The sequence below is a fragment of the Plectropomus leopardus genome, chromosome 3 (assembly GCF_008729295.1).
Source record: "Plectropomus leopardus isolate mb chromosome 3, YSFRI_Pleo_2.0, whole genome shotgun sequence".
NCBI classification, from domain to species: domain Eukaryota; kingdom Metazoa; phylum Chordata; class Actinopteri; order Perciformes; family Serranidae; genus Plectropomus; species Plectropomus leopardus.
Window position 1 is genome coordinate 28610528 of NC_056465.1, and position 16199 is coordinate 28626726.

General features: G+C 38.9%; 1 protein-coding gene across 1 annotated transcript in view; it reads right to left on the reverse strand.

Annotated features, from left to right (window-relative positions):
* Nucleotides 1–3399: 3399 nt before the first annotated feature.
* The window catches only part of yjefn3 (YjeF N-terminal domain containing 3), a 71121-nt gene continuing 58321 nt past the window's right edge, over nucleotides 3400–16199 (reverse strand). Inside the window, exons 4-7 of the mRNA XM_042483994.1 lie at nucleotides 13786–13896; nucleotides 6474–6587; nucleotides 4412–4562; nucleotides 3400–4143 (exon numbers count right to left, since the gene is read on the reverse strand). Coding sequence (XP_042339928.1) covers nucleotides 3947–4143; nucleotides 4412–4562; nucleotides 6474–6587; nucleotides 13786–13896 — 573 coding nt within the window. The 3' untranslated portion in view covers nucleotides 3400–3946. The remainder of the gene's footprint in view (nucleotides 4144–4411; nucleotides 4563–6473; nucleotides 6588–13785; nucleotides 13897–16199) is intronic.

Sequence of the window (16199 nt, forward strand, 5' to 3'; positions counted from 1 at the left end):
GCAATGTACTCGGGCTCCTTCGCGTTTTGTCAATTGTTGTAATTTAGCAACGACAGTTGTAAAAAAGAAAAAAAAAGGAAAAGAATTCCATGGAAATCTAAAAAAGTTACATAGGTTCAACACTTAAACAAATCCCCCGAGGTTTAAAATAGAAAAAAAAGGTGTTAAACAACATTTGAAAGAATTTCTTTTCAAAATAAGGCCACCTCTTGAATAAGACATTGTTCACATATTTACATACGTCTGTGTCTGCTGCACATGTGAATAAGCAACTGTTCACTAACATGTTAGCCATTACATCTTTATATGGTGACACATTGAGGCCCTGTCTCCATCTTAATTCAGTTTGGTGTGACAAGGACGGAAATTAATTCATGAATTTATAGTTCAATACCTGACAAAGTTTTCACAATTCCATAGAAGAAAGTACTTTACTAAACAGCTGGATTTCAGTTCCATATTGGAGGAATCTACTTGAGTATTTATATTATCGCTTACTACAGCGAAATACTGTGTCTTTTACTTGACCACATTCATCTCACAGAAGTAGTCACTGGTTACCGTTTTCAGATTAAGACTGACAGGAAGAAAAAAAACTTTAGGAAAAAGGGATACCACTTTGCTTACTTCAGGCACACTGGCATTGAGCCAAGGATATACAGTTAAAATGCCTTTAAAGTTTAAATGTATATAAAGATTAAAAGTGACTAGTGAGAACGCTGACCTACACTGGGACTTTGTTAGCGCATGTTGCATTGTTTAAGATTGGTTTAGTGATTCCCAAACTTTTTGGCTCCTTTAGTCACAATTCAGATGTCTGTGAGTTGTTAGCAGTTCCACCAAATAATAACTTTTATCCATTATTTAACAACAGTGAAAAAAATACAATTAGAGAAGTCCAAAATATAGATAGGGATTTATGTTGCAAAACTTTAATTTCTTTTTCCCCTTATTTTACATTGTTATATTAGTGACCATTGTTTGGACATTTTAATTTCCCAACCACAGTCAAAATTAGTCATACTGGATAATTTTAAAGTCATTTTGAAACCGTTTTTCAGAGAGGGAACAGACCTCTATTTTTTGACCAAATATCTCAATATCATTATTGTGACAGTATTATAGGACTGATAATTTATGTTTTCACAAAATATTTACACAATGAGTATTGATAAATAATCATCAGTAATGTAGATATAATGACTAAGTGAGCAAAGACAAATAAAAGAACAGCTAGCTTAGACTGGTAAGTTCAGAAAAGTACATCCCTTCACTGTAATGCAGCCTTTAAAACCAGGAAAAGACAACACTTACGATGTTATGATAGCCAAAATCTTACGAGGATGTCAAGTCTCATGTCAAACTTATAAGTTATTACTTTTCCTGATAAAAATGAACATCAAATAAATTTGAAAATAGTAATAATAATTTGTTAATATTAGGAGTAAAAGTGGAACATTAAACAAGGAAACTTTTACTTGACAAAATATTTATACCTACTTGTTTTCGGAGTCTTTTTAGTTACTGTCACATATTTAATCTTTTTTGTGTTGCACAATTAAAGCACCAGGTTAACCCCTCTGCACTAAATCTTTTGACTACATTTCTTCTCCCTGTTTGACTATCTCGCTGGATATTACAAGTGTCACTGTCAGTTATGATTGTTCAATTCCCTGGGCCACCAACGACTCCAAAGCTCGTTACTCAGTGGCTCCCATGAAAAGCACAGATGACAGAGTGGTGACAAGTCGTTGTTTCCTGTCAGGGATTGGACAAGCATGAAAGACAGGACCACTGAGCTCTCAGACATATTTCTACAACCCTCGTCAGTCAGTTGGCCTCTGACAGATTTAATACCACCGGATCGACATTCCTTTTCACTGACTTTCTACACCCACTCACACATGTGCGCACACACACGCGCACACACACACACACACACACACATATACACCGGGCATTAGTGCATTAGTATTCAGAAGAAGCTCCTAAACTTCGTATAAATACTCATTACCTCATCCATAAACAGCAGAGCAGTCTCGCTTAGTCATTCCTATTGAAGCCTGCTGCCCTGAGCTCGGTAATGAGAGGCCTTCCTCCACAGCTGATTATAGCCTGATCACACCTGTTTATGGCTTTCATTACCAAATCAAATCCAGTTGGGAACCAATAAACAGAAGTAACAGCATGTGCTCACCTAAGAAGCACAACAGTAATGGCATGTGATGTGCATGTAGCACAGTTAGGTGGCGTTGTGATTCGTGACCGTTATTTAAAAGATAGGAGCTTGTCTTAGAAAGCAGCAACCCTGCTGAAGTGTCCTGGTGCACGACACAGAAGGACACTTTATTACAGCTTTAATTATTCATATCAGAGCCTTGCCATATGTTATTATGCATAATATCAGCTATAAGGGTGTAAGACAAATGTCTCAGTGTGTCTCTTTCTCTTCAAAACTTGAGTTTTTGTTCACTTGGGGGCAGTGGAACAAGCTGAAAACATATCATTTGTCACCATATAAAGATGTAATGGCTAACATGTAAGCAAGCAGTTGCTTATTTAAATGTGCAGCAGACACAGAGCAACATTAGCACTCATTTGCAGTTGTGTTTTCCGTTCACTTTATAACTGTAAATCCAACATTCAGCCTCCTTTTAGCTCTGTTTTGATCTCCACCAGCTGCGGAGAAAAATATCTGGTATTTTCATCCCAATCACCAGTAAAAGAAAATGCTATTGTATGTTTCTGCAAAGCACAGATATGTTACATTTACAATATGTTATTATGTAGTGGGAATGCTTAAACATTATGCTTCTTTATGTTTAAACAAAGGCCGTGCTTTATGAGCAGTTAGGTTTAAGCACACAAGATTATGTTTTGGCTTAGAATACCTAGTTTTGGTAGCACAATCTTGGCTGGAAACAAATTGATGTCTCTGTAAAAAACAATGGCTTTTTGTGGCACAATTTAATCAGAAAACAGCAGTGTCTTAGTATAAGAAACAAGTGCCTGTTGTGGCACTATCGTGGCTGGATTCACAGCGATGTTTATAAAACCAACCACTTTCTGTTGCGATATTTTGTCAGAAAATGCAGCAATGTCTTGCTAAAAGATGAACCACCTTTTGTGGCAATATCCCAATAAGAAACACAGCCGTGTCTTGGTTTTTAAAAAACCCAAAAAACACCTTTTATGGCACTGTCCCACGCTCTGTGATTCTTGGTTTATCATCATGAGCAACCCGATTTTAAATCACAGGCTGTCATTTTATTGTCATATTACTAAGTGTTGTTATAAATATACTGATCAGTGTAGCTTTAGTAAAGGAAAACAAAACAGCAGAAAGTTAATCCTTTAAAATTACTTTTTTATTGGACAACGAGAACTGTCTGGGGCCTTTTGTAACAGCTAATGAAGTAACTGAAACAAAAGTAATGCAGAAGTGCAGGCTGACCAAACAAACCAAAAACACATGAAGAGAAATTTCTAAATGGCCAACCGTCACAACATCTCATCTCAGCAACACACGTCAGTAGAACATAAGAGCATCAGAACATTCAAAGTTTGAAAGAAAAAAAAACAAACACTCCAGTGGTTGGGGTCATAGAAAATCCATCTTTCTTTGCTGACTTTGAAAAAAAAAAGTTCTGTCTTTTGCAAAGTAATCAGAAAACAGTGTAATGCTACAGCTTTTACAGGTAGACTGACACAAAAACTCCTCATGCCATTTCCCTAAAAGACATAACTCAAACCACAGGCTCTAAATATTATCCGTCTACTGTAGCTCAACAGCACATTTGGCTAAGGTGTAGCCTGATTCTCCTCAACTGAGCTGTTAACATTAAATCACATGAACAATCTATAAAATGCAAAACAAGAGAATAGATTAACCATATGTTTTTTGAAAATGAGGAGTGGCCACACCAGCTCTGATGTTTCCCATGTGTTACAATTCTATGAGACAGTCTGTGCCAGGGAAGACAGGGAGGTTAAGCTCGTATTTTTTCTGGATGTCATAGGGCAGGAAGCGTCCGGCCAAGAAATGCTTCCCCGAGAAACTCATGGCACACTTTTTTGGTGCTGTGAGTGAGATGAGAACTTCTGGGTTGATGCCATCCTGACTCGGTTCTTCTACGTCCCAACCTGAGGGAGACAGAGAGAGGGAGAGAGATTTAAGGAGAGGATTGTGATGATTTTCGGCCTGTTGAGCTCACACTTAGGTGGTGTATTTGGGGTATGATGAGCTCATACTGAGCCGACTGTAGTGTGAGATTTATCCTCCACGTGTGCCTCCAGACTTGGAAACTCCTGCCTGGGAGCCAAGGCTCCTGGGGAGCTGCCTGGAGGCCCATTTATCAAGTTGTGTTTCTGAGCCTCTGAGCTGATATCTGCAGTTTCTATGAACACTTACCTGAGGGCACATCCACACTGGCAATAGGGACCTTGACTTGCTTCAGGGTGACCAGAATACCAGGGTAGGGCTCCTTAATGTTGGTGCAGTCTGCATCTGGGCCCATCATGGCATCAATCACTAGGTTGTAGGCATCGTTTATGAGCTGCACCTGAACAGAGCAGACCTCGGCATGAATAATTGAGGGCTATAGGGTGAATAATGAAAGAGGAGAGCATATCAAATAATCTCAAATGCTGTGACAAGTCGACATTTCATTTTCATTCAAAAGGGTTGCATACAAAAACATGTTTCTTACCTTTTTCAATGATCTAATCCAAAGCCACAATTCAAAGCAACAGTGACATTTTAGGAAATACGCTAATTTGCTTTCCTGCCGGGAGTAAGTGAGAGTGGTATAAATCTTCTCACTTTTCTTTCCTCGTGAAAGACAGCAAATAAGCGCACTTCCTAAAATGCTGAAATACTTTTTTTTAATACATTAGTTACAAATTAATCAGCAGTACGTACCTTAAAGGTATACTATGCAGGATTTTCTTTAAAAAAAAAAAAAACAATGTATAGACTACAAAAGTTATATCTCTCAATCATCTCTTATGACCCATTAAATGTGTGTGGCAGTGTATTTATTTGTAAGATTCTGCCCTCTGTCTGTATGTTGTTTTTTTTTACTTTTCTAATTATTTTACTATATTTGGGACATTTATGGGCTGCCACTTTTGGGCAGTTGTGCAGCCTCCAGCCAATAACAGCGCACAGTTGCAGTCAGGATTTTGTTCAAAGGTAGTGGGCAGTTGTCAGAGCATAAGCAGCACGCATCCAAAAGGAAATTACAAAAATTGCAAACACAGCTCCACAAAGCACAAATATAGCAAGGTGAAACACCAAGCTTGTTTTAAATTGAGAGTAAATTTGGGGTTGGCTGTAATTTTTGCCGCTGAGCACTGAAGGAGAGGATGGAGATGAAAAGTGACACAGGGTTTTCTGTTGGGAAAGCTGTTGCCATTGTTTTGCCTGGTTAGTCTGTTAAAGTATTGCCCTTTGCTTAAAACTAAATGTTCCTGCAGTGGTAAAGTTGCTTGTGGTGTATTAGCCTGTTCTCATTCGCAGGTCATCATTATGTATAAATGCTTTGTCAACATGTGATATTCACGCAAAAGGCACACTTTGGCATCTCTTTGAGACAAACAAGGCTTTCAACGTCAGTTTAAGCCCATCTGTTCTAATATTTTACACTAACACTAACCCAGGACGGCGTTGTTTGTATCCAATTAGAAAAAGGAAGTCAACATTGTATTAATGTAACTTTACTAAACTAACTTTAGGTGCATCCCATGCAATCTAAAGTCAGCATTGTTCTAACATTATGTATCTTAATTAGGTACAAGACCAAGTTATTTTACATATTTAAATCAGGTTTTTTGCTTATATTGTTGCCTAAATCTAACTGCTACTGTTTGACAATATTAATGACTTACAGTGTGCATGGGCAGATTATAAGACAATGGGCCCCTGGGCACAGTTATGTTTATATGAAACACTCAGTCTTGTGGTTGTTTTTTTGTTTGTTTTTTGTAGTCTCTTTTAGTCTGTTTGAGGTAATCTTGTGTCACTTTTAGTATTTTTCTGTCTTTAGTGGTTGCTTTGTGCTGCTTAATAGTCCTTTTGTCTCACTTTGTGGTTGTTTTGCCACTTTTGTAATAATGTTGTGCTTTAGTACGTGTTTATTTGAGTGACATTTTGCAAGTGAAGGCAATGAAGGGCCCCTGAGCCTTTGCCTGGCTCATTCAGTAATCCATCCATGCATCATATACAGATACTAAAGGATACTTTGTGATGTGCTATGAGACATTGAGGGGGGTGATAAACTGTCAGAAAATGAAAACGGGTTGAATGTACATACAAGCGCTGTAGGAAGGAGGGTCCAAGTCTGAATGTTGAAAATTCTTGCATAGTAAACCTTCAAAGTAAATGATAGATCTTAATGTGACAATAGGACTTCACAGCAAACAACAACCACTGAAGCTCTTACAAAATGTTATTCTGTGAAAATGCTGCTGACCTCTGTGGGGAGATAGGAGAGGAAAGGGATGTCCATCTTCTCACACTGAACTGTGAAGTCCTGGTGTAGACTCTGAGAGGAGCGTTTAGGGTGGTAGATGGTGGGCTCATATTCCTGCGTGAGATGAGGCAACAGAGAAAAACAACAAAAGAGGTCAGACAGGGGGCACAAAGGAGGAGACGGACACAAAAATATAGAGAAAAGGTTACATAACATTGACACTGCAGGCTGCAACATCAGCCAACGCTGACATGATTGAATGTGTATGATACACTTGGCCTTCAGTTCATGACAAGTGGAAATACTTTTGTCAAGTGATCAGAAGCTGTGGTTTTCTACAGTCTGCTTCCTGAATGAATACTTCCCGTATAAACTGGAAGCCGAGAGGAGTAGAAATCCAGACACCCGCTGTCTGAAAGGTCTGTGATGCTCAGCAGGAAGCACCTGTGACCTATGACCTTTACATTGTCTCAAAGATAAATCTTAAAACCTAGAAACCACTGTTAGTAGGTGTGTGTGTGTGTGTGTGTGTGTGTGTGTAATCACGTAAAAAGTTCATGTTATCTTTTTCTCAGAAGCATAGTCCTTGATAGTGGAGGAGCTTTTAAAATACCTCTAGCTTCGTGACAACCCCCCTCAGTCTCTGTGGCTGGCAAATCAATGGAGCAGAAGTTCTGTTACTTCTCAATTAGCATGGGCGGATAATGAGTGAATACGCAGCTGGGCATAAATATGTAGCACGCTTCACTACCTCTGTGTAGCAGAGGTAGTTTTGTCACTTTTTTTCGTGGTTTTGCATCATTTTGTGGATTCAGTGTCTCTTAGGAGTCATTTTGTGTCTCTTTATGGTTGTTATGTCTGTTTTTGTAGTTGTCTTTGTGGTTGTTTTGTGTGTGTTTGTAGAAATTTTAAGTCTCTTCGTGGTCAGTAATTTCATTGACATTTTGCAGATGAAGGTCCTGGGGGGAACCTGACACTGTCTCTAGTTGTCCCGTTCAGTACTTCCTCTATTGTCTGTTGGTAATGCTGTTTACGCCAAATTCCTATCCTACCTTTCTTATGACAAATTTTGCCTCTTTAATTGGCAGAAGTAGAATGAGTCATAATCAACATTTGATGTTTTATGGTTTCAGGATGATGAGTCTTCAGATGATTTTCTTTCCCTTGGTAACCATCATTTTTAGGCATTTTATTATCTCAAAATGAATGAGAGAAAAAATCTCCCTGCTCCATTTACAATGTTTAATGGTTGACTCTACTCCTGGGCCTTGATGAGTATCTACAGAATAGCCTTTAAAGGGCTAGTTCACTACTTTATTTTCTCACTTTCCCCGGGTATCAAGCCATGTCACCTGTTCTCCCAGGTCATGACATACATTGTCATGCTCACTCAGCATTTGATACTGATGCACAGGTCACTGGTGTCTATGGGAGATGCACAGCTGTCTCCAAGGTGAAACACATTGTAACACCTGGTTAACATTGTGAAACAGCAGCAGTTAGGAAACAAAACTACTTTTTCAGTTTAAAAAAAAGATCATGGTTTGTGTGAAAACAAAAACATTTGTTATGGGGTAGACTCACTGTAACGTAAATATGTCATGTGGAATGTAGTTACAAGACAAAGTTTTATTAAAATAAATCTGTGTTGAGTTAAAGTCCGTTTGACACGACCCAACGCCTTTGATGTTTGCATGAAACGCTACTGGATCATGTCAGGTGAGAACATGGCCAGAACGTGACAGAACTGGTCACGTGTTATTATACGATTGAAGATGGCATGACGGCATTTGCCGCATCCACCCGATACGCACATGGGCAGGGTGTCACCTGAGCGCACTGTCAAACGGTCAGTTTCGTCAGTGCTGAAGTTTGAAAAGCTGCTGGTAACAACATAGTTAGTTGGTGCCTTTATAGGAGTACAAAGGCACCAAGAGTGCGCGCGGTGGAGGAGGTGGATGGATGAAACAAACCAGACTTTGATGCTGGAGTCCAGTGATCACTTCCTGTTTGAAAGTTATTCTTTGCACCTTAATATGTGCCTTCTTCCCCAAAATCTAACCATCATGCCAGTATACATGTTTCTTGATATTCTGGCGTTGGTTGCCATGTTGGTTGACACCATGTGCATTTGCTGACATCATGGTAGCTGCATCCCAGAGCGTGAAGAGCAAACACAGAGTGATACCTAGACCATTAGACCTGGGAGTGAGGTCAGGCTGGTCATACACACAGGTTTTATTTTACGTGCTCAGGCTTTGAGATATCCATTCCAGTGCTTTGGAGTGCTATTTCTTCTGTAAAAATTAGTTCCAATGAAAACTGTTGGCAGCAAAACTTGTGCAGAGAACCTGGTTCATTGCTTCTGAAAAGACATATTAGTATTACCTTGCTGTCATAGTTCTTAGCCATGCCAGCAGTATCACTCAGTCTAATACTAATCCTTGAATGGTTGGTCCACCACTTAGATCCAACTAAAACATTTCAACAACTATAGGATGGATTGTTATGAAATTTTGTACAGACATTCAGGTTCTCCAGAGGATCAATCTTAATGACTTTGCTGATCCCATAAATTTTCCTTTAACGACACCACAAGACTCACTTTTGTGGATTTTAGTGAAAAACATGACATGAAGGAGTAGAATCAGGTCTTTCAGACGTGGCAAAGCTGAAGCTGCCCTACAAAGGAAGTCATCTGTCAGGTCAGACTGACTGCTGCTTCCTCGGGGATCCTAAACCAATTAAACATCCACAACCACTCATCACCTGACGTCATCTCCATCGTGATCTCCACAGAGCACAGAGCGAGCAATAGAGCCAAATACAATCCACTGTGTGTCTGTGTAGTGTGTGTGTAGCCCTCGGGGCTAGCCAGCGGCCCTGGCGTACCCTTGACCTCATCAGGAGTTACACCACCTAACTGTGTGAAACTGAAGAAGGGCTTGAAATGAGTGTCAGTGTCACTGAGCATGTGCAGAAATGAGGCGTGAAACAGAAACAAGCAAAGGGTACAGAAAAGGTCTTTTTCCAGTTAATGTTCACATCTAACAGGGTTACACTTCTTCTCCCTGAGGGATGATGGAGTCTTGTAGCATTTTGTTTTTGTGCACATCCCATTAGGAATGGTGGGATGAGGTCTGCAGCTGGTGAGACATCTAATGTTTCGACATTACATCAGACTTTCAGTCAGAACTGTGTTTTTCACCTAGTCACAAAAACTTTGTGCTTCAGTCTGTTCAAACAATAGTAGATATTTTGTAGTTTTTGTTTTTTTTCTTTTAGGCAGAGGTGGGGGCCAAGTCATTGTTTGATAAATCAAAAGAAAGTCTCATGTCTTTGTATTCACATCCTAACTCAGGTCCCAAGTCAAGACTGACAGGTTCCATGCTGTGATTTTCAGGTCCTTAACAAGTCCAAATTAGCTCCACACCAAATTTTAAGACATTAACAACAGAATAATTATGTAAAATTTACAAAAATCATGAATGCTTTTTAAATTATCTTTTTATTCGTCAAAACAAGTTTGTTAAAAAGTTTCTTAGCTGGTAAGCTAATAGTAGTTAAGCATTAACTCACTAACTATTACTGCTTTCCCACCAAAATTAGCACTTGCACGTGGGTTTTTTAAACACGCTATAGCCTGCTTTCTCTTTGCCTTTTAGAAAGCAGAGCTTGTACACAGCTCTGCAGGAGATGAGTATATGTGTGTATCGGTGTTTCGCTCGATGTCAAAGACATGCTGGAGAACAGGTCAGCAGTAGACAGCAGCATGGAAAGAGGTCTGTGAAAACTTTACCGTGGTAATTTTTCTTTATATCTCTCTTACTTAGTTAGTCTTTCTTTCAAACTCATTCCAGACTAATTTAAGTCAGTGTTTTAGAGCTGCTTAGGAGGAGATGAACAGTAATTAGTTGCAGTGTGTCATTGCATCTTGGCAGTTATGGAGCTGAAATTGGCACATTCACCCGGGTGTTGTGTTCCCATCAGTGCTGATTGGAGCTGGAGGCGATAAAAACCTGTGACTACTGCAGAGTCCCTTGATCCAGATGTGAATGCCGATTGTAGACATTCCCATTGCATTAAAAAGTTAGATGTTAGCGGGTGTTAGTGGGAGGCTTTTGCAGTGGAAATGAGGCTTATGTTAGCCTCGAGTTAGTTCTTTGTGCAACTTTAAATGTCCAATGAAACTCAGAAGTTATTGGGTCACTATATGTTTCTTTTTTACCTGCACATTTTGCATACTTTAATTTGTCTTTTGTTGACCACTGAGTAGCTTTTGCACATGAACTAAATTGTCTTTTATATCAATTTGCTCACTTTTTTCAACTGATGCTCAGGTTCTTCATGGTTCTCTTTTACAACTTTGTTGGATGCTAAGCTTTTTAATAATGCTTTTCCCCTCCTTTTTTAAGTGAAGTAAAGGTGACAGGTGGGAACAGGCATGAAAAGACATTTTAATACATCAGATGACATGATGGGTTTACAAACAAAATAACATAGAAAAAACAGGGAAAAAATGCAAAATCAAGGCTTGTTGTGTGTGTAATAGTGAGGGTAGTCCGTTGTGTACGTGAATGGATGCTGTTGGATTGGTTCAAGCAAAGTAGATCTGGGGAATTAACTTTCTACTTGCTGGGAGTAAATAGTATTAGTTGATTTGTGAAATTAATGGAATTGTGGCAAATATTTTAAATTATATACTTTTTAATCTTTGGTCTTAAGAAAAAGTCTCAAGTATTTAAAGCAAAAGGGCAGAAGTGCAAGTGAAGTCATAAGGCATTGGTGTTCAAGTCAGTAACTCAAGTCTGACTAGAGTCCAAGTCATGTGATTCAAGTTCACATCTCTTAACTTTTAGGTTGTATAGTAACAAGTATTGCTAAAGAGCACCATGTTTTGAGCCAAACATAAAATCATGTCCACTTGTTTAAATCTGAACAATACACCGGAACTAAAGCGCATAGGACTTTTTTATTCTTCTCATCCAATATTGGCTTTGATCAGGGGATATCTGTGTCTTTTGGTATGCAGCATTGTGTCCTCTAATATACCTTGCAGTGGAAATAATCAAAGATTCACGACAGACACAACCTGCTTTTGTGAACACGGACGTCTCAGAGTGACGTGAGAAGCAAGTTGGCCTGCCTGCCTGCAGCTGATCATTCGTTTCTATGCTCTGTCTAATCACATTCACAGCTCCGCATCAAGGGCTCAAGGCCGTGTGTGTGTGTGTGTGTGTGTGTGTGTGTGTGTGTGTGTGTGTGTGTGTGTGTGTGTGTGTTAATGTGCGTGTCTCACGTGTATGCTTGCATGTCTTTCTGCTGACAGGGATCACATCACACCATGAAAAACATACACTCTTACACCAGGAGAGCAGTTCACAGTCCAAAGTAAGTACTCAAGTTTCTCTAGTTAGAGCAAAGTCAGACAAGTGTGGTCCCAGTGGGCCTGCTGCAGAGTGCAGACACTTTGAAAATTATAAGAATAAAATTGTTTTTATACAGTTAAATTTCAAGACGCAGTAAAATGTTTTACAATAGACAGTAAAAAGGGGATAAACATGATTAGTACAGAACAGATCAATAAAAAAGTGATGAAATAGAGCAAAAAAAAGTTTTTTAATTTGTTTACAAGTTATGGAGAAGCTTCCCATTCATTTCTGGAATGCCAGGGTAAAATATATCTCCCGCTGAGCTGACCTCTGACCTTATCTTTGGCCTTAAGAGAGAAAAACACAGAGTAGGAGGCGAAGAGAGAGACTCCTCAGAGAGCCACCAGAATCCATCTAACATGGTTTTAATCAAAACTGTCAATGCCCTGTAAATCTAGTGTGTCAGCCACACATGGTAAAGTGTATAAATACATTCCATCCTAAACCAAAGATCCCAAAAACACATATCCAATATTTCCCCTCCAATAAAGTCATAGAGTGTGGCAGGACTACAGTACCGAGAACTGAGATGAACTGTGAAAAAGAAGTCTTGATCTATAATGTGTTCGGAGAGGATGAATCCTGCCTCCAAAAACAATTAGACTCAAAATGTCAGTCAGTATGTGGCCTGAGGAGCAGACATCATGGTCATGACATCATATCGTGGCTGGCGAGCGTAAGAGGCAGACGACTTTAACGAGAGTAACAATAGCATGATATCATGACTGTCTGAGTGCCCTTGCGGGGAGGGTAATGGGATAACTGCTCGGAGTCATTTACAGGAGCTGAAATGAACTTTCTAAGCGCAGAGGGCCTGTATAGAAGATCCCCTGGTAGTCCTGACATAAGCTAAAAGTTTGTTTGTTTTTTTCTATTGTGGTTAGGGCTTTAGTGGTATAACAGCTTCACGGTATACCATAGTGTGAATATCGATGGTCTGTATAAATTGTTTTTTTATTTTTTTAATGCAGCTGGACAGAGAATCTCACCTGTGCACGTCCTTGCCATGTCCCTTGACTGCCTGTCAGACTTTCTGCACATACATCCATTTACAAAAAAAGGTTTCAAGGTTATAGGGTGCTTGTTTAACCTTAAAAACCTTGTATTTTCTTTTTTTGTTAAGGGTCATTTTATAGCGCTAACATAGACTGTACAAAGTAACTGGTATAATTTTTGTGACATCACTTGTTGGTTTGTGGACTCCCGTTTAAAGCCTGAAGTTTTTCTTTTGGTGCTTGAGGTGATCAAATTTGGATGAGAGCTAGAGCTGTGGATCAGCGAGGGGTTGATCTGACTAATAGACTGTACCAAGGTCTTGCAGACGCCCTGTCAGCCTTAATTATACATAATTTTGAGCCTTGATAAAATGTAAACAGATGAGTTGTATAATATTCACCCCCCATACAGTTGTCATGAATATTGAAATCAGCTGTAGAGACCAAAACCGGCTTGTATTTGACTGTAAACCGAATCAGACATGTCAAATTTAATCGATCAATCGATATGCCATGCAATGCCGTTACAGTATATGCACTATGTTGCTGTGAGCTTTGACTGAAGAAAATACACATTTGGTATTGTATAAAATAAGCAATGTTTTTATGTCTAAAAAAAATAACAACCAAATAACAATTAATTGGTCATTACTTTGACCAGTAATCGAATAAGGAAAGTGCTGATGTATTGTTGGTTATCGATGGTTATCATACCATAAAAATCTCATGTTAAAACTTTAAGTGTGGTATCATCTAAATGACTCAGTAAGCAGCAGACTGTGTGTACTTTGGGTCATTTGAGGTGTTGTGGAGTATAATGGACATTTACTATGCTGAAAAGTTGCATGCGCTCCATTGTTTCTGTTTGTGCATTAGTTTACTTACATATATGCGCAGGTGTCGGGCACACACCAGGCCAATGGAGCCATTTTGATCTGGACCACAAATCACCAGCACTGTTGGCTGCTTCTTTGCTAGAGAGCTGAGCGGGTAGGCCTGGGAGAGACACAGAATAAGAGGTAGCCAGTTAGAAACCGGAGCTGATGGCTGAGGGAGAGAAAAAGCTTAAGACACGAGGATATAAGAGATGTACAGGAGAGAAAATAGACAAGTTATTGATAGAGAACAATAGTGAGACAAAGCAAGAGAAAGATAGATGGTCATCAGGATTTATCCCTCAGACTCAGTGCATGTCATCCGATCTGTGCCCCTGCTTCTCCATCACTCAGGGTGCCTAAACACAGCATGCCAGTCATGCCAGACAAGGGTGGAAATGGCACCAGCTATATTGTCTCTTCCGTCTATGAGAAAAGGTCCAAACTCATTAAAATAACCCTGCAGCAGTGGAAAAAATACCAGTGTCCTCGCCATGGGATGCTTCTGTATATGTAACACACTTTCCGTCTCGGCCCAGGCAGCACCCGGTTGCTGGCATCCACCTCATTTACTGGCCGCATATTCCCTCGTAAATCACCCTACACCTTCGTAAACGAGACAGGTATTCGCCTGCGGATCTGTCAACCTGAGTGGCTAATCTTCCATCTCCAACACCTAAACAGAAGTGCTGAGTGTGTGCACTCAGTCATGATCATTACAGAAAGCCCCAAAGGTGTCTGCCTTCATTTTCCACACATTCTTCAAAGCACAGAAGTTGTTCAGTTTTACTGAGAGTTTCTGCATTTTACAAAAATGATTGTTCATCATCGCTGAAGGTCACAACGTAATTTCACAAAAAGAGCTTGAACTGAGCGAGACAGTCCATGCAGGCTTCTGGAAATCCTGTCCAATTAAATGTGAGTTAGAACACAAGTTGTAAAACTAATTAGCCCAGTTGTGTCACCACTACTAATAGTCCACGACTGCAGTTCACAGTAACGCTTTAGAGCACAGCCCATAAATTGCAGTGCAAGTATTTTGTAATGATGGGGCACATATAAAAGAATGGCAGGGCCATGTATTAATAGAACAACACAAAAACTCTTTAAAAAGTGGGGTAACAATTTTGTACTTATTTAGAACTAAATTAATAATGATGTCACTGTTTGTTTGTTTTTCGAAACGCAGAAGTTAGCGTCTTGGTTCCCTCGTCAAAAAGCCCATGAGATTTTTCCATTGGATTTTGGATCATTGCAGAAAACATTCTCTGTGGCAAACAAATCGTTATGATACTTAAACATTTTGTTCAGCAAGATAATCTTCACAAATGAACACCACTTTTAGGATTTTTGAAGCCTAGTTGCAATTTACAAAAGTAGCGTGTTGACGTTTTGTAGTCTTATTTAGCCACTTGTTAGCAGCCGCCTTTTTAAAGACACATAAAAGCTTCAAAGTTTGTACATGAAATATTTACTTATGTGTTTTATGTTGTACAGCAAAATGTTAAAATCTTCTACAACTACTTAACCACCGACCTTATTTCAGGCATCAAAAGGCAAACAAAATCCAATTCAGAAAAACCATTGACTTCAAGAAGAGGGAAACTGGGAGTGCTAAAATGCTAACTCTTTTCCAGGTTTTGGGACTCAATCCTGGAGCACTCTATAAACGTGTGTTTTCCTATCACAATAAACAAAGTGATGGGAATTACCTACTTGAAAATGACATTTTGTCACATTTTTAAAAATATATATCATATACGTTAGCCAGCCAATGACAGTAACGCCGATGGACAGGTGCTCTTTTTATGAAAAGAAGACATAAAATACTAATAGATCTTACAACACATAATACATTTCGATAAAATGGTATTTATTTATGTGTCATTTGTATAAGTTAGTATCAGATAAATATTCATTTCAAAATTTAGTAGGGTTGAATGTCCAAAATCTGGCTCAGGGGCAAAAAAAATATTGCAAAAATCCCACATAAAAGGCCACATTTTTTACATGATAAAAATAATGAGTGATCACTCATTTAATCTCTGTGTGTTCCTTTTAAAGGAGTGTCACAAAAATAAGAACTGTGTATTTGTTTTTCCTTGTTTGACAGGGACAGAGACCCATTTAAAATATACTTACTACGGGGAAAGGGGCCTTTAAATCTATACATGTAATTTATCTATTGTAGACTAGCTACACCTGTTATTTTGTCTTTTTATATGCACGTAACTGTATTCCATAATAAATTTATGACCTCCTCATAATAATAAAAACCAAATATTTCTGGTCTTTTTAAAGTGGTTTCTCATAAACTCTACTCTGTAATTATTTTATAAGTGTCATGTAATTCAAAAAGTAGATACACCATAATTTACAAATTGTTAGCCCTTTATTACAAGACTTCCATGAAAGTATTAGTGT